Source organism: Epinephelus lanceolatus, chromosome 2, assembly GCF_041903045.1.
Source record: "Epinephelus lanceolatus isolate andai-2023 chromosome 2, ASM4190304v1, whole genome shotgun sequence".
Classification (NCBI taxonomy): domain Eukaryota; kingdom Metazoa; phylum Chordata; class Actinopteri; order Perciformes; family Serranidae; genus Epinephelus; species Epinephelus lanceolatus.
In genome coordinates this window covers 15,353,730-15,380,543 of record NC_135735.1, presented here as the reverse complement: position 1 = coordinate 15,380,543, position 26,814 = coordinate 15,353,730, and the positions used below count along the sequence as shown (strand labels likewise).

General features: G+C 43.2%; 1 protein-coding gene and 1 long non-coding RNA gene across 2 annotated transcripts; one reads left to right on the top strand and one right to left on the bottom strand.

The window, feature by feature from the left end:
* Nucleotides 1–4,456: 4,456 nt before the first annotated feature.
* mapk6 (mitogen-activated protein kinase 6) lies at nucleotides 4,457–15,850 on the bottom strand. The gene is made up of 8 exons (XM_033618398.2): nucleotides 15,729–15,850; nucleotides 14,053–14,907; nucleotides 13,631–13,948; nucleotides 8,445–8,589; nucleotides 7,858–8,022; nucleotides 7,549–7,744; nucleotides 7,120–7,237; nucleotides 4,457–6,932 (listed from the first exon to the last, which is right to left on the bottom strand). Exons 2-8 carry the CDS (start codon nucleotides 14,287–14,289, stop codon nucleotides 5,838–5,840), a joined length of 2,274 nt encoding a protein of 757 aa, XP_033474289.2. The 5' UTR covers nucleotides 14,290–14,907; nucleotides 15,729–15,850; the 3' UTR covers nucleotides 4,457–5,837.
* A 5,983-nt stretch (nucleotides 15,851–21,833) lies between these two features.
* On the top strand, nucleotides 21,834–26,019 carry LOC144458996 (uncharacterized). The gene is made up of 3 exons (XR_013488309.1): nucleotides 21,834–22,294; nucleotides 22,434–22,489; nucleotides 25,495–26,019. It is a non-coding gene; the product is annotated as an uncharacterized LOC144458996 (long non-coding RNA).
* The last annotated feature ends 795 nt before the right edge of the window (nucleotides 26,020–26,814 follow it).

Genomic DNA, 26,814 nt, shown 5'->3' with positions numbered 1-26,814 from the left:
AGAAGAGAAACAGAAGTAAGGAGCAGTAAACAAACAGATAAAGTCAAGAAGAGGGATCGAAACAAATTTGTTATATAAGGAAAGATTGTGTTTTTAGCTATTGAGCTTTTTAGCAGAAATGGTTTGCAGTTGCACATGTATGTAACTGGCTAACTAGCATGTTGAATTTGTCCTGTCTGTCTTCCAGTTTACTTTTTTTAATGATGAATACAGACCATCACCGCCTGCTGGTATGGAGAGTTATTCCCTCTCACACAGACAGAGATCATTCGTGTTAGTTGACTGTTGGCTGAAGTCTTTGCAACATGTTGAAGTGCAACTAAGGTGACAAGACAGTCGGCCTTAGTCGCCACTAGTTGTGATAATGATGAAAATGATAATGTCAGTTTGGCGTGTCTGGGCTTTTATACCTAGTTGACTTATTATTTTCATTTTTAGGATGTAATAAAGCTGCTGAATGCACACTGTGCACATTAACTTTAGCAGGGTAACTGAATAGGCCCGTTCGGGTTAACATCATATTTCAGAGTTAGTAGGACACCAAGGAAGCATGTCCAGCTGATCAGGAAAAGTCCAGGATATACTGGGTGGCTGTGGCTCAGGAGGCAGAGTGTGTCATCCACTAATTGATCCCTGGCTCTTCCAGTGCGGATATCACTGCGCAAGATACTGAACCCCAAATGTGAGTGTATGTGAATGTGTAGCCTCCTTGGCCACCAGTTTATGAACGTGTGTGTGGATGGGTGAATGTGACATGTAGTGTAAAAGTGCTTTGAGTTGTTGGAAGATATACAAGTCCATTTACCATAATGTGGCATCCGGATTGGACGTTCACTGGACATTCAATGTCTCAGCATCTGTGGTGTGATGAGGTTGATTCAATCCTGCTCAGTGAGGCGATGTGGTTCCATAACAAAAAAAAACAAAACATTTTTTCAAACTTTTTTCCTCATAAATTTGTGACTTAAATCTCAGAGAGATCTGTATTCATTTATTTTTGTTTTACCTATACTGGCCCTAATCAGCTGTCGGAAAACGGCGAGTTTGCTAAGAAGTCGTATAAAGTGATACACTGATCTGATGTCAGTGGTCAGGACGCTCTGTAACTTTGGCAGTAGCTAAAGCTTTTAAAGTGCAAGTGCCGAGAGGTGATGTCTATTTATAAAGTCACTTTGTGGTCTAACTTTAGTATCCGGCGCTCTGCACAACCCGGGTCTGAATAAGGACACACATTCTGACACCGAGGTGCCATAATGAGCAGCCCCACGTTTTAGCAGATAACTGTTGGAGTCTTTTGTCTCTTTGTTTATTCAACCACACTGCGAGACCTCTGCCAAGCAGGCCATCCCCTCCTATAAGTTATTTTGGTGCTTTCCATTGGAGGAAATTCTGCAGGAGCTTAATCACTTCCTGATCTTTGCTGAAATGGCCAACACTGAGCTTTAATTGGCCTTCCAGGAAAGAGAATAGCAATCATGACCTTGAGTTAGGAAGCAATGCGTTAAGCTTCTGTCAGCTGATGGGTGGCGAGTTGAGCTGCTTATCCTGGAGTTCGGAGGTTTTATTTTTAACCTGACAACACCTGACAGGCCTGGCACCTGGGGCAGACCTGATGGGGCGAGGGATGAGTGTCAGTCAGGGGAAGGGAGGAGGGCACATGCGAAAGTGGGGTATGTAGGAGAGCTACACAACACAATTAGGTGTGAGGTGCAGGAGAATGTGCGGATAAAGTTGCAGCAGAGAAGGTGGGTGGAAGAGCTTGTTTCATGACGGCGGTAATGAGGACGGCTGTGTGATGTCGAAGCGAGGGTTGACATCTGAGCGGAGATGCTGACAATTAAATCAGAAACATCACATCTTTCTGTAAAAGACAGAGCACACAGACTGAGGGGAGGAGGGAGCTTGCGGGAAAGATATGAAACGTGTTTACAGAGGACATGTGAGGTGTTGGGAGTGGAAACAGTAAAAAAATAGCATGTGACATTTTGATTTTGACCTACATTTAGTCTTTATAGGCGCTTCTCTTATCAGGTACCTGAGCTTTCATCTGAGTATTCCAGCAGGGTTTAATCACAGCGGCTCAGGATTGTATTGTTACCAAGAGAGCAGAAAAACAACACAGAGCTGGCCTAATTTTTCCCAGCAGGAAGTAGCAGCAGTGAAACAACCCAAAGCCCAGCTGTGGCTGATTATAGTGAGACAACCCACTTCAACCTTTGTACCACAGTTTTTTCTCCCTGTAAGGTTAGAGCTGTCTCTGTCTGTTCAGAGAATTATTTACATTATGAACCAGTTTCCAACCTGATCGGCTCACGTGAACTAGTCCTGATCACGTTTTGGTACAGAAACAGTTCACCTCGACACCAAAAACATCGTGTGAAGATCTGTCCTAACATTTGATTGTTATTCACTGCAGGTCACCCCCAGAGGTTAGCAGCATGCTTAAATGAGCAAAACAGCAGCAGTGGCAAGTAAGTAACATAACATTTTCAGACACTTGTACTTGAGTATTTTTGTTTTATGCTTACTAAGATTTTACAGACAAAATATAATCAGTTTACATGCACTGTAGTAGTTTAAAGGGGAAAGAGACACCCTCTGCATTCAGATTGCTTCCCTATAAGTCTCCCTTTAACTATGCATTTCTGAAGGCTCAATTCAAGGCTCAAAGGAAGTGCGTCAACCACTGTGCGACCATAACAGGAAGAGATTAGCACTTTCGTCCTTCCTGGTAGCTATCAGTGGCTATCCCCACTTACTAAAGACTGTCAGTGTGAGTTCTTTGCATTTACTATCCCCAGTAATGGACATGGCAGACGTTAGAGCAACTGGAGTAACTGTGGAAAACAAAATGCAGTGTGTCTTGTGTTGTTGGTAGTTGCTAGGCTCTGGGAAAAACAGGAAGCTATCCAGTTGCCATTGCGAGAGCAGCACCATCAATAATGCCGGGTTCCTACACATTTTCCATGTTATAATTCTATACTTTTCCAGACTCAGATCTCCAGATTTCATGGTAGATTCTGAAAACTTTGTGGCTGCACAGAAAGTTGGACAATATTCCACTGTCAAACATCTCTGCCCAAAGAAGAAGTAAACGGTGCTACTTATATTATGTTCCCTTAATATATTAAATAATATGGTTAGTATTGTCACCTCACAGCAAGAGGGTTCCTGGTTCGAACCTTAGGTGGGGGAGCCCCTCTGTGTGGAGTTTGCATGTTCTCCCCATGTCAGTGTGGGTTTTCTCTGGGTACTCCAGCTTCCTCCCACAGTCCAAAGACATGCAGGTTAATTGGTGACTCTAAATTGCCCGTAGGTGTGAATGTGAGTGTGAATGGTTGTCTGTCTCTGTGTATCAGCCCTGTGATAGTCTGGTGACCTGTCCAGGGCGTACCCCACCTCTCACCTAATGTCAGCTGGGATAGACTTATCAAGACCTGGAAATGACTAAAATCCAATTTGATAATTTCCCTACTTTGCAGTACTTGTCTGTTTCCACTTTACACTCCCCACCAGTGTGGTTAGTTTGTCCCCACCTCGACCCGCTACATTAATGCTGCTTACATGTTGATGCACCAGTCATAATAATTCATAATAAACTGACTATCCTCAAGTATGTTTTGCTCATAAATACTTTAACTTGAATGCAGCCTGTTTTAATTATAGTTGAAAAGGTTAACAGCTTGGAATTACCACTTTTATGTGTAAGCCAAAAAAGTCTGCTTTCCCCCTTTTTGCGCTCATTTTGAAAAAAACAATGCACCTCAGTTCCAAAATGTCATGTTATCTCAATATTTGAAGATCATATAATACAGGGAAACCTGAGGCTATATGCTTTACTGAGTAAATACAACACTATAGTGCCCCAAAAAAGTAATTCTTGTGCTGACTGATGACTCCCCATGATCCTAAAAGTGACTTTGACAATATCACCATAACCTGCAGGAATTATTTCCTCACACTTATTGAGTTCTCTCTCACGCAATTTAAGTGTAGAGAAGTTCAGAAATACACAAGTGTGCGTGTGATGGGACTGTTTCCACAACTTTTTTTTGGACAAATACATCACTATTGTATAACATAGCAAACAGCAAAAATATCAAAATGTACACATTTGTTATGTAATCCTGCTCATGTCTCTGCAGCGTCTCACACCTACAAGCAGGTGGGAAATCTGTGTACCAAGATGACAGCTCTGAAATATGGCGGTCTGAGCCAGAGCTACATTTAGCTGGTGATTCAAAGCTCGTGTCCCCGGCGCTCTCAGTGTAATTTAGTATGCTTACTTGGACATTAAAATTGGAGTCTAGAGGTGGCGGCACCATAGTCAGCACTTCCTCTACGCCAAGAAGGCTACTGTGGACATGCTGTGTTGAAGTTAAGTTACAAAACACCGCTTAACTGAGTGTATGAGGTCAGAGACATCCCTGACAAATAAGAAAGGAGAGACACAAGCTTAAACTCTTTGCCAGTAATTTTATTTCGAGATATTTTGTAGAACAGGGGAACCAATGATTACAAAAAAAAGTCCATAAGTGTTCTACATGCTACACCTTAACCTAATTCATCATGCTTGCCTGGAAAAAGTACATAGAAATTTAACAAAAAACGTACAATTAAAACTGACGTACATTATACTCACCATTAACTTTACTTTAAATGTACCTTTCTCTTGCCTCCATGCACGCGTTTTTTTTTTTTTTTTAAACATTACATTTAGATAAAAAATTAAGACTTTTAGGCGCTTCTTTAAACCACAAAGCAGTTTTTCCATTAAAGACAGAACGCACCTATAAATAAAAAATAAAAACAAAATGAACAAAAAACGATGACATCCTTTTCGGACAATATTGGTGGAAAAATGGAAAGCCTCGACTTCTTTTTAGAAACATAACAGATGAATTTGCATCCTACCATAAAACAAAAGAACACTCACACGCCCATATAGTGCCGAAATGAAAATGGAAGTCTGTCCAACTCCTCAATCTTCAATAATCACATTGAAATAACACATTTTTGATAAAATAAATATCGCACATCTGCTAGAAATAAATAATGATTACTGAAACACCTCACTATGTTAAATGCTAAAGTGAGACAGATTTCATCTACGCGACCACTTCATTTAATGGTATGAGGATGGTCATGTGTGTAAAGCACTAGTGCGGCTTCGAGTGTCTCTCGCGGCTGTTACCTTGAGGTAGATAACACATTTACATTAACGCCTACGATAATGGTTGCTGCTGGCATCATGTGTCAGATTTACAGTATGAAAAGGGTCATTAAGGAAGCTTTCTTCAGGGGAAAAATGTCAAAGTCGTAAAAGGAAAAAAAAAAGGGCATCCCATCTTTTGTTACGTTTGAATCCTGTCAAAGGAAAGGCTGTTTGAAAGCACTTTAAATGCCTACAGCAACATCAGCGTCTGCCGTCCTTCCTTACATCACACCCGACCAGCCAAACCCTCCCTCCTAAATCCATACACCTCTCTTACCATCCTTCTGTCTTCTAGCTACTTCTCTCCTGCGTTCCGATCGTATACAGTACTTAAGTGTGTGAGTGACATGCCAGTTTCGCAATGAGGGCGTAGACATTAACCCATGAAGGCCTGGTGATCAAGGCTCAGAGTGATGACCAAAACTCTTTAAATATAATAAATCATCCTGTTCAACTCTTAAAAAAACTAACAAAAAAATAAAATAAAAGTAACCATAATAAAAAAGGTATGAAATGATTCAAGTTCAATAATATACCATATTATTTTTTTAAAAAAACCAACAACATAAAAACAAAACTGCCTAGATTTTGCACTGTGAGGGGAGGATATATATATTTCTTATTAATTAAGATGCTTGAAGATGCTGCTGTATGTTTTGTGGGCAATCTGTGGGGAGCATTTGACAGCGCAGGGGGTGAGGGACGCCTGGATGGATTTCAGAGGCAAGTCATCGGTGCTGTCAAAGCGAGGCAGGGCCAGAGAGTCCAGCTGCACATTAAGCACAATCTCTGCGCTCCTGCCGAGGAAGCTCTCGTCCAGCTCTCTCACTTCCGAGGGCTCCGTCTCCGGGCCGGCCACAGTCTCTCCGGCGCCCTCTTCCTTCCGGCTGAACAGGCGGTCCAGGTAGCTGGTGTAAGTGCTCTCCTTCTGGAGCTGGTCCTCTTTGCGAATGTCCCAGCACACTTCATCTATCAGACAGCCGTTCTCCCCGACTCTATCCCCGGAGCTGAAGCTCTCCCAGGGGTGAGCGGGCCAGATGCCGTCCCCGACGACTCCCAGCCCTCCTCCGCCTAACTGGGCGAGGTTTACCAGGCACTTCTCCTCCTTCTCCTGACTTATGGACTTGGACATGGAGCCTGAGCGGGGAGCCTCCAGCTGGGAAACGGAAGAGTTGAGCTCGTTCAGGAGGCCCACCTCGTTGAGCAGGGCCACCTCCTGACAGGGCTCCGGCTGCAGGCTCAGTTTAATGGTGCTGGCGATGAAGGAGTCGAAGTCAAAGCCTTGGCTCGGCTGGCTTTGAGGCTTCTCTGTCTGGTGTTTCTCCTGCTCGCTGTCCTTCTCCACTGGACTCTGGGTCTTCTCGATCTCCTGCAGCGCGATCTGAGCCTTCACCAGCCCGTTCTTCTCACATTTGCTCTTGGCCTTGCGGTCCGCCTTCTCCTTGCTCTGCTGCTCCTTCCAATTGGAGAGGTCGATGATGAGCTTGGGTTCGTAGTAGTGGTTGACTTCACTGTCCCTCCAGATGAGGTTGTCCAGGTAGGAGGGCGACACGGCCTTGTAGTTACAGGTGTGGCTACACTGCAAGTCACAGTATTTGTTCTCGTGGTGGTCGTCGTCCTGCCAGGATCCCTCTGGCTGGAACAGAGTTGAGTAGTCGAAGGACGGCTCATCCAGGAACTTCTCCCGATCTACATCAGCATATTTACGAGGATCCACCTGGAAACGGACAACAGCCACCATTTAGCCTTTGTTATCATCAAAAAATGAATTCAAGTCAGTCAGGACCGAGACAAAACTCTACAGTAAGCCTTAAAATTATCTTTGAGGTGAATAGAAGTAAACAAGAAGAAGCTAACTGTTGTTTTGGAGTATGTGGATGTTTATTTCAAAATTCAAAACACACCTGAACCTCCTCCTCGTCTGTTACATCAGAGAGAGCCCTTGGGTCAACCTGAACTTCGTCTGGGTCGTGGGTACTATGCAAGTGCCAGTCAACCTCGGACAGCTGGCTCTCATGGTACCTGATGGAGATTGTAAGAGAGAGACTTCAGTACACAAAAACAGATACACAGAACGACTCAAAAAGACTCCAGTACAGGAACCAACTCTGCAAACAAACCACTAAACTAATTCAGAAAAACCTATGTTCAGAATTAGTTCATTTTCTGGTCAGGTGACCCGTTTATTTATATTACTGCTGCTTAGCTAGCAGAGAGGAAAGCAAACTACTCTCCACTGTATCTAAGGTCACACAAGACAAATATATACATTTGCGTATCTAAGCCTGGACACAGTAAGCAGGTGTTTGAGAGGAATAAGTAAACAAGGATACCTGTCCCAGGTGTGGCTGTGGCTCTGGTCCATGAGCAGGATATCATCTACTTCATCCTCAATGTGGAAGGGGTGCAGAGAGACAGGCTCGTCAAGGGGGAAGGAGTAGTCAGCCATATAGGGGTGGGCCAGGGCCTCCTCTGCAGTGAGACGATCCATGGGGTTGAAGGTCAGGATCTTCTCCAGAAAATCCAGGGCTGCAGAGAAGGAGGACATTGAGATTGTGATTTATGAGAGGTAAGACCCTGACCCCTACCTCTGGTCTGTGTTCATGAGCGTGCCTCTGAATGAAAAAGTAAGTGGTACTCACCCTGGGGACTAATGTCAGGCAGCAGCTTGGCCAGCGGTGTATGAGGCATGGACATGTCGTTGCGGATGAAGACGGGGATGACGCTGTGAAGCTCCTGGCGGTCTTCCTCTCGTAGTACAGGAATGGACTCCAAGATCAGCTGCATCTGCTCCAGTTCATGGGCTCCTAAAATCACCAGGCAGACACACATCAGGTGCTTTCCTTGAAGAGTTACACAACTTTCAACATCAGCATGACTGCGTGAGTTTATTTTGAGTGAGGCCAAGTGCAGCAGATCATGAGAACAGAGATGTTATTTGTTCAGCTCGGGGCACTTTCGAAAAATAACAGCAGTCAGGCTCTCCCATCTCCAGCTGGAGTTGCAAAGGAGAGCAATAAAGATCGGACAAGCAGACTGACCCAGGGCCTATTCTTAGTCTGCTCTAAACAAAGACACCGACTAGCAGGATGAACATATGCCTCACCAGCCCAATGCTCCATATTTACCTCACCAGAGTCACCCAACCTGCTTTAAAGACTGCCTGCCAGTGTGTTTGTATATGAGGTGTTACAGTGAGTCAGACAGGAGAGACTGAGTCAACATTTACCTGCAAAGAGCGTTTTCCCTGTGAGCATCTCCGCAAAGATGCAGCCAGCGGCCCACATGTCGATGGCTTTGGTGTAGTTGTTGGGAGAGAGCAGCAGGCGAGGAGACCTATACCACTTGGTGACCAGACCTTCAGAGAGATGGCCCTGTGATAGGAGGGGACAAGGCATATTTAGTGGGACTCTTGGGGGAAGGTGCATTAACGAGACTCACAACCAGATTTTCCATAAACTACCCTCGTTTATGAACTGCTGGGCCCTCATGCGGCGCTCATTTACAGTTTAAGAGGCTGATTTTGAAAAATAAGTTCCCCTCAGTGACAGATAAATATGATGAACATGATTTTATGAGCCTCCACATTTGCCACACAACACCGCTGTTAACACCAGTCCCCGAACACACCATGCCTGCTGGGCCATGCTAAACTTGATAACCCCCTGTGCCGCCTCCTTGACGGACCCGCTCTGTGCCAGTCACGTACGCAACACAGCATGGAGACAAAGACCCCAGAGAGAAAAGGGGGAGATCAGACACGTGCAGGCCCTGTCAGCAGTCTGAGAGCGCAGGATAATCCCCCGTTGCCACACTCTCTACTCACCAGTGACACACTAGTGACACTCATCTGCACTCCACTCTCACACAGGACCTGGCTACTCACAGGAACAGGAGGACAGTAAGTGTGCGCGCGCCCACACACACACACACACACACACACACGGGGACATTGGGGGATGGGAGGATGTAAAACAACACCCTTGCTGCCCTCTCTCTCCCCCACATGCAGTGGTAGCTCGTGGTGAGACCAAAATGGTCAGCTCACCACTGATCCAGTCTCGTGTTTCTGTCCTAAGTTGGCCGCAGATGCTCTATGTCACACTATCCTGAAGTGTATCACTGCCATGCACGCCCTTGTTTGATGAGCCTATGAATGACATGCAATGTAGACAGTAGATGTGACTACCTCCTTCAGATAACCAGCTAATCTATTTGTCTGAGTCTAGCAGTGGCTTTCACCAAGAAACTTGTGAGGAGGTCAAGGGGAATTACAAGACACCAGGTCACGCCTACTGACTGAAACTTGCAAGGCTGTGCGGCAGCCACTGTGAGAAAAAGCCAGTAAATTGTCTGACCTATGTGAATGTGGTTTCAGTGGAGAAATACATGCAACCATCTTAGCAGAGCATTGCGACAGATTTAGATTAGGTTGACTTGAAAGAGTGTTGGGTCATTGCGTAAGGACAATTCTGAGTACGATGGACTCTGAACTAAAGGGAGCGGATAAGAGTTTGCTACCAGCTGAGGGCATAAAAGTGCATTAGGTAAACACTGCAGCTCACCTCTTACTCTTACTGATCTCTAAGTCAACCACCTGCCACAAAGACAGGAACGACAGAATTAAAGTATCTCAATACCTCTGGCAACTGTTGGTGCATTACTTAACCGCTTGATCTAGATCAGACAGGGCTGACATTTAGTGACTCATAAAAGTCTCATTCAGTGCGTCTGGCTGTGGTTAGTCACAGCAACCTTCAACAGATCTGACCAGATGTCGGTAAAGGTGGCTGGAGAAGAGTCCGTGAGATCATCCCCAGCCCAGCCTCCATTTGCAAAATAGAGCTGTGCTGCTTCACAGAAGCTGGTGACTGAGAACGATAGATTTCCTTGCTGGCGCTGAATGTATTTTCGTCTTAGCGCACCAACCCACCCACACGAGAATCATTCCACAGACAAATCACTATAAATAGCAGGGTGAGAGGAGCCTCACTGCAGTCTCACAACACATTGGAATAAATTGTTTATCCATTAATGTGGTCCATATGTCCAATGGCTAATCATCATTATTCCTGCTACTTTTGGTTCCATGATAAAACTGTGGTTAAATGCAAATGCAAATGTCTGCAGGATATTTTTTTAGATTGTGGAAACAGGAGAAACCACAACTCTGAAACTCATTAAGCCCTAAGTCGACTCTTGTTGGATCCTGTGCAGTCTGGTGCCAGACAGCTCTGTTGCTGGCTGAATAAGTGGGTCAAACTAGTGTTGTGCTGGATGCTTGTGTGGAAGAAAGGACCTCTGTGAACCCTCCACCCCCCTCTTCTTTCATATAACATTCCTGAAAATTCCCCTGTTATTATCTCTTCAACATCACAAATTCCTGAATTTTATGCTGAGCCACAAGCAGCCGCAAGAGTTTTCCAAGCTTGTATTAGTGCAACTACTTTCACTTGTACTAACATGTAAAATAGACCATTTTCTACATCGATGAATTGTCTGTATGCCCCACACAACTTTGTCTAGCACCTGTTGTCTTCATTCCAAAAGATGAATAAAATGTAATAACAGGTTTGTTAACCTTTAAAGCAAATGATCTGAAAGTGAGATGATGTGATGTGAAAACTAGACTGGATCTCCCCTCTAAACAACATGTTGTCTCACTGAGCAGATGTGAAATCACTTAGCTAAGGCACACATTAAATGTGTTACACTATCCTGAAGTAGTTTACAGCCTCAGCTAGCCTCATTTAAAACCAAAAGCAGCTTGCTTAAGCCCAACCAATGCTAAACCTAAGTGGGTGAGTGTTATATACACTGTGCCCTTTCTTTCTTTCGTTAAAAGGGCGGGCAACAACTGGAAATGAACACAAGCTTGAGATCAGCTTCAAGTAAAGCCCTGAGCAAGGCTCCCACAACAAGACAAAGAGCTGGCTGCGAAAAAGGAGGGGAATCAGGATTGGAGAGGTTGGATGAGTGCACGTGAATTCTTGCCATTCTTGATCCTGTGCCATTACGAGGGCCGGGATTATGGTTCACACAGGCAGAAACGGTCTGCTTTCTCAAAACAAATGGAAAGATATCGCAGAAACACAGGTACTCTTGGCAAGCTTGACGCTGCATACTTATAACAAAGCCATGCAAGATTAATAAAAGCCTGAAGGGAATCATGAGGAGTTATATTTCATTAATCCAAGCAATACAAAATACAGGAACGTGGGAGGAAAAGGTGGGACAAATGCCTTGTGCCTAATCCACTGATGCATGAATACATACACCACGTTACTGAAACAACGCCAGAAACTGAGGTTCATTGGCAAGAGCGCTTCTTTATTTAGAAACAACGTTATTCAAATAACATGCACTCAGCCACCCAGCTGCTCTGCCTCACCCAGTCTACTGGAGGTAAAGGGTGGTTGTGAAAGCAAATTTGCCCTCAGTGACTCTGCCCTAATGTCCGGCCAGCAGTGAAAGCAACTGCTTTTTTAACGCCTCCAAATGCCACTGGGCTCCCTAATGTCATGTGAGGGTGATGGGTTCATTTTTAAACAAGCCTCATTTGGTGCGAGGCACTAGACACACACTCTATCAGATGACTATAGGTGCCATGAAACAAGTGGCTGGTTGAGATATCAGTGTTCTCCCTCCCCCTGCCACACCACTATTGTTATCATAGTAGAGACAGACAAAACACAGCAACACTGTTTGGAAAGGAGAGCAGGGTCAAAGCCTATTAAAGTCAGTCTGACTATAGCATTTGTATCCTTGACAAAAACTCAGCAGCAGTAGTCTGCTGCAGCACTATGCCAGACAATAGTCAAACACAAGAGAGCTGACCCCAGTCAAGCAGCTTTTCAATACCCACTTGCCTGCATGTTTCCTATCAGGAAAAACTGCTTATATCGAGGGAAAAAAGCCCACACGGCAAACCCTGCTGTAAGGGAGGAGTGCAGTCACGCTGGGTGGGTGGCTACAGTGACTGTGAGAAACTCTCACTTCTTCCCGGCAACTACGAGCCCTCGCCTTCCTGTTCATATTGCAGAGAGAGCTATTGTCTCCACCTAAGATATGACTCATATGAAAATATAGAAGTCACTCATAGCTGAAAATGTGACAAGACTACACAAACTTCGTAGTGGTGGTGAGCTGAAAATGAGCAGTTCTGATAAACACGTGTGTGTAAGTCTGTCTCAGAGGGATGTATGCTATGGCAGGACCCTGGCTGTGTAAGGGATATGAATGAGGCTTTGCCAGCCGAAGGGATCACATCACGTGAGCCCACTTCAGACCCTTCAATGACTAATCTGAGACACGTGTGAGCATCTGACTGCCTCTGTGCTCTGAAGAGATCCAGCAGCTACAGAGAGGGAGGGAGGTGAGAGACTTCCCAACCTAGATTTTCTCTCATCACAACACCATATGGCCTTTGACTGGAATTTCCTCATCCCTTTATAAGGTGACGGAAACACACAAGGGCAATACAGGTCTTCCACCTGGCTACAATTAGACAGAGTAATCCATAGTGTTACACTAAAGACAAAAGCAACCAACTCTATTGCTGCCATTACACTGCCTCACAAAACAAAAACAGGGTTATAAAGAACATTATAATGTATACATTTACACATTTGGTGTGTTAACATCTGGCTTTTAATGCCTTGGTTTACATTGTGCTGGCATCTGATGAGAAAGAAGGAAAAAGTCCTGTAACACAAAAAACAACACCCAATTTTCTTGACTCATAGGCGTGAAAATGGAGTAATGACCTTATGCAAATGGAACTAAGGGAAAACTCTGATATGAATTAATCTTTATCTATTTTAATGCAGAATGTCCTGCTGCAGCCTCGAGCCTTCACCATTACCCCGCGATGCCGATGAAGGCTCAAGGCTGAAATGTTCATGTGTTGCGCACGCTACATATGAATTTTTGCTGGATTTTTTTCCACCTGGGAATAAGGATTATCTTCATCTTTGTTATGCCACATTATCATGAACCCACTCATTTGTATATTTAGTCTTGGAACTGAGCCCATCTTCACGTCTAGCTGTATATACTTGCAAATGAGTTAAAAAAAAAAAAAAAAAAACAGTTCCCATGGTTGTGTTTTCCACAGCCTCACTTCTCCTAACAAGGAAACGGAGGCGTTACCTACAGGAACCACATCCCGTCTTGTTTACTTCCTGCTGTGAAACTGCGTCACCCTGGGGGGCACCACATTACTGAGGAATAACGTAAACATTGCGTGTCAGAGCAACAAAGCACTCATCGTTGAGCAGAAAGTGTGCAAACCTGTCTTCTTTTCTTGAGGCTGTAGTGTATGCAGTGCTTCAACACACTGCTCAGCATGAAACCCCAGAAATATTATATTCTCCACGAACAAGACTGAAACAGGTACGGAGAAACTGGCCCTACCTTGTGAGAGTAGTGTGGGTCCATGATTCGGGCCAGCCCAAAGTCCCCAATCTTCAGTACCAGGTCCTCTGTGTTGACAAATAGGTTGGCCGGCTTGAGGTCGCGGTGCAGCACATTGGCAGAGTGGATGTACTTGAGGCCCCGGAGGAGCTGGTACATGAAGAGCCTAGCGTGGCCCTCAGACAGAAGGCCCCGCTCTAGCAGCTGACACAGATCTGTCTCCATGTACTCTTGCACAATGTAGACTGAGTTGACCTCTGTCAGGGACACCACGTCCTCTGTTAGCCTGCGACCGTTGGGGCCCAAAGTTTCAAACACCTGGTGACATAAAAAAAGGATCAGAATTGTGCATAAATTATTTTGTAACTCCAGAAAATCAGATAAACACTCTCTGCTGCTTTGAGAAGACCTTTGCTGCTTACCTTGACAATGTTGTCATGGTCAAGGCGTCTGATAATCTTGATTTCCCGCAGGGCATGCTTCACACTCTGGGGATCGGTCAAGATAATTTTCTTCACGGCCACACGCTTGTCACAGTCTGTGTCAACTGCTGAGAACACCAGGCCGTTTCCTCCGTAGCCTAGAGGCTTCAAGTCCATGTAGCGAGAACCCAGGTCAAAGCCGTGGATGTTCATGAGTGACTCAAACTTTTCTGCCATGGCGACGTTTTTTGGCCTTAACACCAAGCTCCAGCTATCTCTGACGTTTGGTCTATGGCCTGTTTCAAGTCCAACTTTATCACTGACAGAGGAATTTATCTGAAAATTCCCCCACTGCTCCAGTGGCTGAGCTGACTGACCCCTGCACAGACGACTACTGAATCCCCCCTGTCCAGCCGTCGCTGTCAAATGCAGGGTGCTAATATGTGGTCTATCTTTCTTTCCATCTTGAATGAGGGGAGGAAATTTTAAAGTTGATTTTCTCCTCCAATCCTGGATGTGTGGATATCTTTAGTGTTTATAGACTGTAATGGAATGGACTTTGAGGCCAATTAAAAAGCACTGAGACTATATTAAACTATAAAAGCATGTAGTTGCATCCTTACAGTGCAGATACATTCAGTGTTTGACTGGTCCTGAGCAGCTTTAGGATTTTTTTTCCTCTTTTTTTGTTTATATTTTTATCTGTGTAATTTTCCTGTCAAGTCACCTGATCTATAAAACTGAAATGAGTCTGGCCTATTAGTCTTCAAGGTAATTTTACACCATCAATGATCAGGTGGCTCAAGCTCGCCACAGTCGCAATCAAAACTATCCTCCATTTTACTTGGGTATAACCTGAAAGACAAGAGAAAACAGAAAGAGGAAAGAAAAATGTAAATAGTGCAAGAGAAAGCAGTTTAAAGTTTGCCGTTTCGCAATACATTTCCATAAATGTTGCACAGAAACCTCACCCTTACAATGTTTAAAACATTTTTGGGATTTCACAAAAGCAGCATACAAACAAGAAATCCCCATTCACTGTGCTTTCACCGGCTTCAGTTCAAACGTGGTATCATTAATGGAAACTAACCCTCCCCCGCCCGGTTTAGGCGCTTGCTAGTCCGGTTTCTGGGTATCGATAAAATTCAGACACAACACAGAGGGTTGACGTAAATTAAGATAAACACCCACAAGGATATTTACACGCCACACATCAAAGAAAATCAGCTTTTGTTCCGGGCTTTACATGTTTACACCGCCTATTTTTGGCCTTCACTGGGTCTGTGACTGGCTGGCGGAAGAAAGCCACGAATGGAAGCATATCGGCAAGCTGACAAGCTACTGACCGACCTCTGTCTACTTGGTTTTAATATATCACCTAACGTGTCCACTGAATATCACACACATACGCCATGCTATAAAGGAAACCAATAATCTCAACACACTGCCTGTTTCGTAAATACTAAAAACATACGGTTAAAGAGAAACCCGCCGATAGCACGAACAAAGGAGCCGTTGTTGGCGGAGGCTTCTGACTACGTGGTAACAGCTTTCCTCGCGCTAAGGAGCACAAAGCCGACCTCCGTTAAACCGTTAAAAACGACCCCGAATCCACCCTGAAATGACATTTCATGTAAATTCCAGTGACAGAAATCGACATAGAAGAAATTACTTACAGTCCGTATTCGTCGCATTAGACTCGTTTTATGTTTAATCAAACCCAGACGGAGGTTTGACTGCGCTCCGCTCTCGAGCTCTGCGGATCTGTTGCAATCGCCATTGAGGCTGGGCAGCGCTATGAAAGGCAGCGTGACGTCACGATGCTGCCTTCATAACTATCGGACATATCTAAACTACGGGGAGAGCCCTTCACAAGATAATGATGATCAAGTGTTTTGCTGTAATGTTAAGGGATTTCTTGGGCCTATGACAACCACTATACACAATTTACTATTAAATAATAATCAGTTAGCTATAAGTAATATTCAAAGGCTATTTTCAGGTGTATTGGGTTCTTTAGCAGTGCTGATTTAGATGCAGCAAACCAACTAGCATTTATTGCTTTATTATTGATTGAATTCCGGCTGTATTACTCAGTAATTGACATTATAGTGGTTTTAACATATAATTGCATGTATGGTAAGGTCGTAGTTTATTCCCAGAAAAAATCCCTGTCTCATCTTTTAAGTAGGCCTATTTTTAACAAATAAAAGTGTAATTGTGAAATACATAATTAAACACGCATAATAAAGACACTAGAAAAGCTACTCTTTCAGTTTTGTTGCACTCTTACATACCTTGATATGTCAGATATTGTAGATTTTATCAATAACACAAAGCACCACAGAGCCAGTTGTTTCTACATTAAAACTTGGAGCTTCGAGCAGCCATTGAAAGCAGCGGGAGTCATTCAAAACATGTGTCTGAAGTTTGAGATCACGTGACAGCGGTAGATTCAAAATCCAGCTCAACATTCACAGGTTTATGGATGAAATGATAACAACACAGAAAAAAGGACAATAATCCTTTGAGTAAACAAGAATCCCGTGATCATGTGTGTGTGTAACAATAGCACCTTGAAAACAAAGTTCAACCACAGCTGCAAAATAACTGTCATATCCTGTAGGTCTATTTAGACATAGGCTAATCCTAGTAGGAAAAGAAAGACAGAAAGATGTGCGCTTGAATCATTTGTGCAGCTCCTTTAAATAAATATGAACAGAGAGGTATATGATGAGAGATAGGGGTAAATATTCTGCATCCTTTCATTGCCCATCCAAGGAAAGAGGGGGGAAACAGGTGATTAGGCTGCACAAAATGCTGCAGACCAGTTCCTATGACAGCTGCTTATCTTACATCAATCAGATATCTCAGTGTTTATGCTTTCTTCGGTCCACTTGCAGTCTAGCAGTTCACATTCTTCCAAAATTGAGTCATACGCAACAGAAAATTCGGGCCTATTACAGGCCAGTCAATATCTAGGTGCAGTTGAGTCTTTGCACAGGCTATAGTCTGGTCTTTTTTATCCATGCATGTTTTTTTCTTTTTGCAAAATAGGCTGTTGTTTCCCGGATTTGTTTTTGCCTTTGATGGGTATTAAGGTTGTTTACAGATTATGGCACGCACCATTGCATTAATCGTGTCAGTGAGAAAAATCGCTCGGACAGTTGCTCACTCACTGCGGCTTGCGGATTTAGAAGGTCCATCTGGCACGGATATGCGCAGGGTGTTTTCTCTTTTCAGCTGTCCGCCCTCACATCCGATCTCCACGAGGCTTACACATCCCAAGCAAAAACAAAGTCAGGAGATAAAGGAAGGCACAAATGTTCTATGTACAGATCCCCCATTCAGACTGCGGCCGGTGCTCCCTCAAAGTGTGGATGCCGTGAGGAGACAGAGGCATGGATGGGCGGGCAGGCAGCAGCATCACAGCCGCAGCATCAGCATCCGCAGGCAGACCATGTGGGAACCCATGTGCTCGAGAATGCAGATGCCTCACACAGGCCGGGATGGGCTCTGCGATGGAGAGCAGGAGCTGCATGCGGACCGGGCGTGATGCGACAGACTTATGAGACGGTTAGGAGCCGGACATGGAGAGGGAAAGGTTGAGAAAAGACGCAATCTACCTTTCAAGGCTGCTCTTATTTTTTGTGTGATAGGGGGTTCGTGGTTTATGACGAAGTTTTGTCTGCATGGTGCATCAATCCCACTGTCATAAAGTTATGTAATAATCATAATACCTCATATCATTAGGTAGATTCTGCAGAGACAGCACAAATGGGAGGTGGAATAAATGTAATTTAGAGCCCTTTTTTGGCCTGCTGAGATATGCTCTCTGAGTTTATTTTATTTGTTTAACTATTTTATAATTATAATATTATAAGGTAAGGAAATACCTTGAAATACTAGGCTCAAGAAAGTCTGTCTTTCATTGTAGCTTAATAATGGCATAATCATGCTAAAATTGTATGCACTTTATCAGTCCAAGTTTTTATCCTTTCTTACCCGAAGGTCAGAGGTCAAGAGAGTGCCTTGTTTTTGCTCTAAGGCACTTCAGTGGAGTAGAAGACCCTTTACATCCTCCACAAGTCAGAAACTATATGTTAAATTATTTAACATTTTCTGTCATCATAGAGCACTGTATCACTGCTATGATTCCTTCCCATGACCTCTGGCCCCCATTTACAAGAATCACTGGGTGGCTTCTGATCAAAGCTGCATTAATAATTAAAAACCTGCTCTGTAGATAAGGTATTGGCACTTGTTTGCAACAATAAGTTGGTCTTTGCCCTCTGCCTCAGACGAACGGAGGTCAGGAAAGGTAAAGCTGAGTCTCACCCTACCTGTTGGGGTCATGCGATAATTCCCTTGATTGTTTTGGAGAAGACAGATTTTTAAGATAAGAAATGAATCTTCCTCTTCTGTTTATTTGTATTCCAATCACAAACAATTACTAACATTGTGTCTCCACCATGGGTCAGTACAGCCTCTGCTGCAGGCCTCCCCTCGTTACATCACCAGACAAATAGTTGACATCAAGTCTTTGACTGTGTAATTTAGTGGGGATGACAGTGGCATCTATTGCTGCCACTTAGAGTTACTGTTAGTGCCGTATTACCGCAGTGTTCAAAACCAAACAAATACTGTACTGTTGCAATCCAAGGGGTTTTGTTTGTTGAGCGTCCCGTGAGTGACGAATGAAGTTGCTGTTTGCGTATGTTCGTCTGCTGGTGGTATGACGTACTCTGTCACACTTTCACCTATACACAGAGTGTGTTCAAGCTCCATACTATCGTCAAACTCACTCTAACACGAGACCTGTTATTTACATTTCACGTGATCTTCTTTTTTTAACTTTTTATTGCCTAGATTCTAGGCAAAAATATCCTAGACATTACCAACATGTCAATTTCATCTCTACTTGTCTCTTATAGAAAATGAATTCTTCATTCCACTCACCAAGGTTGACATCCTCCTGAGACTTCTGGAGCAACATGGTTCAGAAGTTAATAGTCCATCCAGAGGAGTTTATACTGTATATCCAACACTGCTGGTTCAACAGGCAGACAGGTGAAGAAAGCAGTCCAGTACCTCCCTGTATATGTGTGGGTATGTGTCTGTATTGTCAGAGCTTTGGCGATGTGTTATCCTACTCCATGTGCCTCTGGTTGTGAGGTGGAGCTCCATGGAGAGTTAATATAGGCCAGACAGGAGAGGGGAGGAGACTGCTCTGTGTATGGCTTGGCCTGTCAGTGTGTCAGACACACCATCATTAGAGTTCACTGCCACCACCTCTCTGTCTCTCTCTTTCACTGCCACTTTCTTACACTTCTCTCAAAAAAATCTCATTATCAGAGCTGTTCTTAAATTCCTTTTCTTCATGTTTTGATCCAGTCTAAGTGGCCTGTGCTGAGATATATTCCTGTTTCTGGGTGAGACCTTTGCAAATCCAGTTTTGGTGACTCATGATTTCTATCTGTCAGCTTAAATCAAGGGATTACACAGTCCTAATGGGTCGCGAATGTTATGCATTTCTGTGGATTAGGAAAAGCCTCCAAACACATTTGAATGAAATGAAAAATACATGCTCAAACTCAGGCAGATTTTTTTGGTCACATTGTTGCACACACAGCACTGTTGTTTCACAAAACAGAGCCTACAATATATTCCTGTACAAGAAGACACTTTTATGCATGGATGGATTATTTAGCATGCCTACTGGGCAAGTGTCAGGGCTCCCCTGGCCTCCATCTGCAAAATGTCACCCAAATTAACATCAGGAAGATACTCAAAATGACCAAAAAGAGACACTGAAAGACCACAAAGAGATGCAAAGGGACTGCAAAGTGACACAAAATCACTACAAAAACAGGTAAAACAACCACAAAGAGACATAAAACAACTACAAAGAGGCACAAAGCAACCACAAGGTGACACAAAATGACTATGAAGCAGCAAAAAATGACCAAATAAGGCACAAATTACCACGAGAGACACAAAACAACCACAAAGAGACAATAAACAACCACAAAGAGACATAAAACAACTACAAAGAGACACAAAGCAACCACAAAGAGACACAAAATAACTCAAACGCAGCAAAAAATGACCAAATAAGGCACAAATTACCATGAGAGACACAAAACAACCACAAAGAGACAATAAACAACCACAAAGAGACATAAAACAACTACAAAGACACACAAAATGACTGAAGCAGCAAAATATGACCAAATGAGACACAGAATTACCAGGAAGAGACACAAAACAACCACAAAAACATGCATTACAGCTACAATAAGATGCAAAACCACCACAAAGTCTGTGTGTTTTACTCCTGTGTAGGAGAGGTGGTGGGGCCCTTTGCATATCTGTACCCAGGGGCCCATTAGGCCCGTTTCCACTGAAGAAGTTCCTGGTACTATTTGGGGGGCAGGAACTACTACAGGAACGTCCTCTCGCTTGGCACTCTCAACCGCCGTGTCTCCACTAGAGAGCGGAGTCAGAGGAGGGTTCCTGTAAAGTTACGGGCTCTGGATGTGACGTAATTGTTGTGCGACCATTTTGACCGAGGTTGACGCTGTTAGCTGTTAGCCGATAGCGGTGTCTGTAATAACTCACTAAATGGCTGTGAAAAAAATATTTTTTCCAGCGGATGTCTTGGTTACAACATGATTGAGCTAACTGGAGTAGTTTCATGTCGTATCCGACAACGGGAGGCTTTTAACAGATGACGTCCTGATGTTAGCTTTGCTGCTGCTGTTAGCTGTCCCTGTCAGCTGATGCTTTCTAGACATCATGATTTCCCAAAACTGAATAAATACCACACATGGCAACGCAAAACTTCTTTGCTGGCTCAATCATGTTGTAACTAAGATATCCGCTGGAGAAAAAAAAATTTCACGGGCCATTTAGTGAGTTTTTTTACATGGCGGTGGAAGCTATATGAACAAGCTAACCCTCGTCTGCTGAGTTTTAAAAATGCCGGCTATTTTGTTGCTTTCTGTTAACGTCACATCCCGCCTTGAGTATATCTAATCAGCACCAAGTAATCCCCAGGCCCCAGCTAGGAGTCTTTTGGGGCTGTTCTGAGTACCTACTCTGAGGCAGGGACTTGTTTAGCCCCTGTAAAAGTTCCGGAACTCTGTCCTTCGGGGGTGGTTCCTGCGGTGGAGACACGCACCAATGGCCCCGGCCCCGTAAAATTACCCCGAAGTTTCTGCGGTGGAAACGGGCCTATTGTCTCATAATCAGCCCATGCTTTTAGCGCTTGCAGTCCATCCTCTGAAGGGGAGTCTTTGTGTTTTATTGCTCGCTGTAATGGTCAGTATCAGTGGGGGGTTTATGAAGTTCTGATTCTACAAATGCCAGAGAGGAATCAGTGTTGAATCTACAGCAGAACACGGCTCCCCCTTTACCTTCCTGCCCCTTAAATCCAGTTTTTCCATGCTCACAACATCACACAGTGCCCGCCACTTTCCGTCACCAAGACTGGTCCTGCTGGCAAGACCAGCTTCACTCGATATTTAAACCAGACTGCTGCGGGGTCTGGACCAGCTGCGTGTTATCAAAACATCTGAATGGACGTAAGAGGAAATGAGGGCAAAGCTGTGGGTTTTGTGTTATAGTTTGCTTCTCCTCTGACTGTGTACTTATTATCACTTCTACAGATTAATTCATGTTCTGCGATGCCTGCAGCATAAACCTGTGTGTTCGGGTGGGCTTGCTGCCATGGGAATCTACTGTAAGTGAAACTCAGAGGGAAGCCTGTATGGGCGATGTTGGCCTCAGCTGATTAACACCATTAATTAATTAATCACTGATTACCCCGAGTGAGTACAGTGAGAAACCATTACATAACACCACTTACAGAAGCGATATGGCCTGCTCTGCTCTCTATAACACAGAATGATTAATTCCGATCTCTGTTGCTGCTGCTGTTTTCCACACAGTGTCTGCTGTTACCTAACAGTGTTTTTGCACTGGACCTGAAGCCAAGGTGCAGAACGGATCAGGAGTTCTTGCACTCATGTTAATTTCAGTGGCTGTTTGACCCTTACAGGAACTGTGTTATCCACGCACACACCCTGATCACGTCAGACACAGCGCAACTTAGGTATTTCACAGCATTGTGAAAGAGGCCTACACAGAGAGAATGTTTCTCCACTGGGGACTGTGTCTCCGGTACACAGGGGCAGTGTTTACATAATGGCATCCTTTTGTGGTTATATGTACTATATAGGTAAGACATTCATGTATGATTGCTTCATTTCTAAACCTCTCTTGTCCTCGCCTGAATTTTTTTATTTGAGAAATCCTCCTCCTCATACCCATTAACTCAGAGTGAGCTGGCTGTCTCATCTCACTGCCTTCTGTTCCAGGATGTTTCTCTCTTCCTGCGTCAGCACCGACCACGTCCACGCACGGCTGCTCAAAGGTAAGGCAAGGTTAGCGTACAAAGAAACACATGTACACACACTCCTGCATGACAATTATGTCCTGCACACAGGGCAGATGGGATCTCATTCTGCTGTTTGAATGATTTACTCTGAGGGTAGAGTGTTAGTGGGACGGGACAGTACTGTTACGTAATGCACAATAGTGCCGCCACCACTGGCCTCGTATTAGCTTTGTTTTCTCATCAGAGGGTGATGTATAGTTGGATGACTGTGTCATGGATCTGAGAGGAGGCCAGCAGCTACATATGTTACAGCAGCAACAAGTTTCCATCGTGCATTTGTCACTTTTCAAATCATTGTTGAATATTGCTGAATGGTGCTTTGTAGTAGTTTTGTTTTCAAAAAGTGAGTCAGAAGAAATGTCTTTGCATTAAAGGAAGAATCCAAATTATCGGCATGGCTGCAGATCTTGAATCTTGGACCTGTTTTGCCAGCATTTGTATTATGGTCACTGAGGAGAGGAGAGGAGAGGAGAGGAGAGGAGAGGAGAGGAGAACCATCTGCCTTTGCTTTGCCGTCCTCTCACCATCTGTGAGTGGAGCATCCTCAGACCTACAGGGCTCTGTCTGTGTATCTGTGCATGTGGGTGTGTGTTGGGGGTATGAGCCATCCTCTCTACGATGTGATGTAACCTGTTTTGCTTGCACCTCGCCCTCAGACAAACGACAAAAAAACACATTCAATTCTCAGGATATTCTGGAGAGACATGATTAAGTGATCTGGCAGGGACATTGTGTTTATTGTGTGTGTGTGCTCTGTGTGTGTGTTTGATGTGATTGAATTTGTTTGTATGGGGTCAGAGATAAAAACTGGGTGTTTGGTGGTGATGTAAGAGGATCAGACGCTTTGGAATCTGGATGTTTCCTAACAGGACTAATACAGAAACCTTTCAACCAAAGGTGCTCGTGTGTTTGAAACCAACAGGTTTGATAACAAACATGTTATCAAAGTCACTGTCCTTGTTTCCTAGATTTTGACAGGGTATTTTTGGGATGGCACAAGCATGAATTAATCTGGTGTAAATTTAGATGTAGCCTTAATTAGTCCAGAGAAGCTTCCCGCACACATTTAGACACTGGAGGTTTAATCTTGCAGAGTGTTGTGCTACTAATTCACTAGTCTTTAAATGTTACCTACTAGTATGCATCTGAGCAAACATACATACATGCAACAATCTCCAGGATAAGTATTACCAAAACAAAAATAGCAGCTTTCATTGTTTCAAGCAGCAGAAAAAGGATTTGAATAAATCCTATAAAATTCTAAGCCAAGGTTCATGTCAACAATTTTGTTTTTTCCAGTTCTAGGTAAGTCGCTTCCCAAAGGTTGGATGGCATATAGAAATTTTGAATGATTTACTCAGAGGGTAGAGTGTTAGTGGCACGTGACCAGAGGTGAGTAGAGTAGCCAAATATTGTACTCAAGTAAGAGTACTGATACTTCAGAACAATATTACTCAAATAAAAGTAAAATGTAGTCATCCAAATAATTACTTGAGTAAGAGTAAAAGAGTATTTGGTGAAAAAACTACTCAAGTACTGAGTAACTGCTGAGTAACGTCTGATTTATTTGTAAAATAAGAACATGAACGTAATCAATCAATCAAAAATAATAATCTGCAAATGCATGTATTTTAAACAATATCCCTTTAACTAAAACAAAAATAAATTAAATCTTTACAAACATAACATAAATCAAGGCACAAGAAACACAAATATATTCTTATATATACTGTATATATATATATAAATATATATATATATATATATATATATATGTAATTATGTACTGAGAGGTGGATAGGGTAGCCAAATATTGTACTCAAGTAAGAGTATTGTTGCTTTAAAACAATATAACTCAAGTAAAAGTAAAAAGTATTTTGCATTAAAACTACTCTGAAAAGTACAATTTATCCAAAAAGTTACTCAAGTAAATGTAACTGAGTAAATGTAACTAGTTACTACACACCTCTGCACATGACAGTATTACTGCTTAAACACAATAGTGCTACAACCATTGGTCTGGAATTAGTCCTTTTTTCCCTTTAAAGTTTGACAAACAGTTTGTTGAATTTGTTTCAGACCCAAGATGAGGCCAGCAGCTACAGTGTTAGCAAGCTAATCAATTAGACTGCAATGAGCAGATGTTATGGAAGCAACAAGTCGTCAATGTTTAAATCATCATTGAATTATTGCTAAATGATGCTTTGCCAACATTTCTTATGGAAGCAAATAAGAGACTTGCACTAAGTATTTCAGTTTAAACAGCCACAGAATACTTAATCATGAAATTTAAACATCAATGAACTCATAGCATTAAAAAATGTCACTTTGTAAACCATGAATCTGAAAGTATTTGTCCTAATTACATCTCTTCAAACTCAAAATATGAAAGGTCTTGATTTGGAAATTCAAAAGCTATATTAGAATGTTTGTTTTCCAATGTTCACAACTTCAGATCCAAAAATAAAGTTTCAGAATTTCACAAATACAGGGTCAAATTCAGATCTCAATACTCAGGTTGCACAAAATCAAATAGAACAGCAGATATAGTACAATCAAACTGGACCACTTACCAGAGCCCCATCATTCTCCATGTGGTCATCATTGGGTTTCAGTTTTTGAGCCGCTGTCTTGGTCGCATGGCCTACAGTCTGTGCTCTGGTAGGCCTGAAATTGGTTGCCAATCCTGTCCTAGGTAGCCCGAATGTTGCAATTTTTTTTTTAGTTGAATTTTTAAATTTGAATTTGACCAATGGAATTCGAACAACCTGAAACAATTTGTCTGAAATTCTGAAACTTAAATATATTCATGCACATCAAAAGATTTCATATTGTAATTTTGATATGGTGAATTCAGAACAAATACATTCAGATTCACTGTTTCCACTATTTTAAAGTAAAATATTTGAATGATATTAATTCAGTGGTGTAAATTTCAGTATTAAGTATCCATCCATCCATTTTCATTATTCCGGGGCCAGGTCGCACGGGGAGCAGGCCAAGCAAAGCACCCCAAACATCCCTCTCCTCGGCAACGCTTTCCAGCTCTTCCTGGGGGACCCCAAGGTGTTCCCAGGCCAGACGAAATATGTAATCCCTCCAGCGTGTTCTGGGTCTACCCCGGGGCCTCCTACCAGTAGGACGTGCAGGGGGAAGCGCCCAGGAGCATCCTATCTCTAAGGCTGAGCCCAGCCACCCCACAGAGGGAACTCATTTCCACCACTTGTATCCACGATCTCATTCTTTCGGTCACTACCCAGAGTTCATGACCATAGGTGAGAGTTGGGACGTAGATGGACCAGTAAATCGAAAGCTTTGCTTTCCAGCTCAGCTCCCTCTTCACCACGACGGACCGGCACAGCACCCGCATCACTGCAGAAGCCGCACCGACCCACCGATCCATCTCACGCTCCATTCTACCTTCACTCATGAACAAGACCCCAAGATACTTGAACTCCCTTGCTTGTATTCAGTGGTTGTTAAAATTAAAGTACTTATGTGTCATATTTGCTTCCATAATTTCTGCTTTCCAGCACTTTGGGAAACAGGGAAAGCTCGAGAGGAAGCTTACCAGCACACATTTAGACAACTGGAAGTATAATCTTGAGATATGTTGTGGTTCTAACTTGATATTTTTAAAATCTTACATACCTATATTTATTGTGGCAATTCTACACACTATCCATACATGCCACTATCTCCAGGACAGGTTTCCCCAAGACAAGAAAAGCAATTTTCATTGTTTCAAGCAGCAGAAAAAAGATTTAAATATATCCTACAAAATTCTGAGCCAAGATTAATATTAACTTTTTTATCACAGTCCTAGGTTCAGTCACTTCCTAAACGTTGAATGATACACTTGAGTGGAAACTTTTTTGGCCTTTTTATGGCAATAAAACCATAAAGATTAAGAAACAAGGTCAAAGTTGTAGAAGCCACCTCTGTTTCCTTCCACAGCGGTGAAGAAAACAAATTCTGGAGGAGCTCACTGTTCAATGTCTGAAGGAGATCATAAAGCTGATAATTACACAGAGTACACACTGTTCACAGCGTTACAATGAACAGAGGGAGAGAGAGAGGTCACCAGAGATTGATATGAAATGCTTTGTATGATATCTGCTATCTAGATGTGTGGCTATGTTACCGCAGCACCTCTGTTCTCTCACTCTCGTCTTACTGTCCACAAGGTCTTATTACTCAAAATATTTGGGTTTCAAATAAGGACGTCCTGTGTTATCATTATCAGTGCTCTGCTGTCTGAACATATTTCATAACTCCTCATTTGTCTGTGTTTTGTGCAT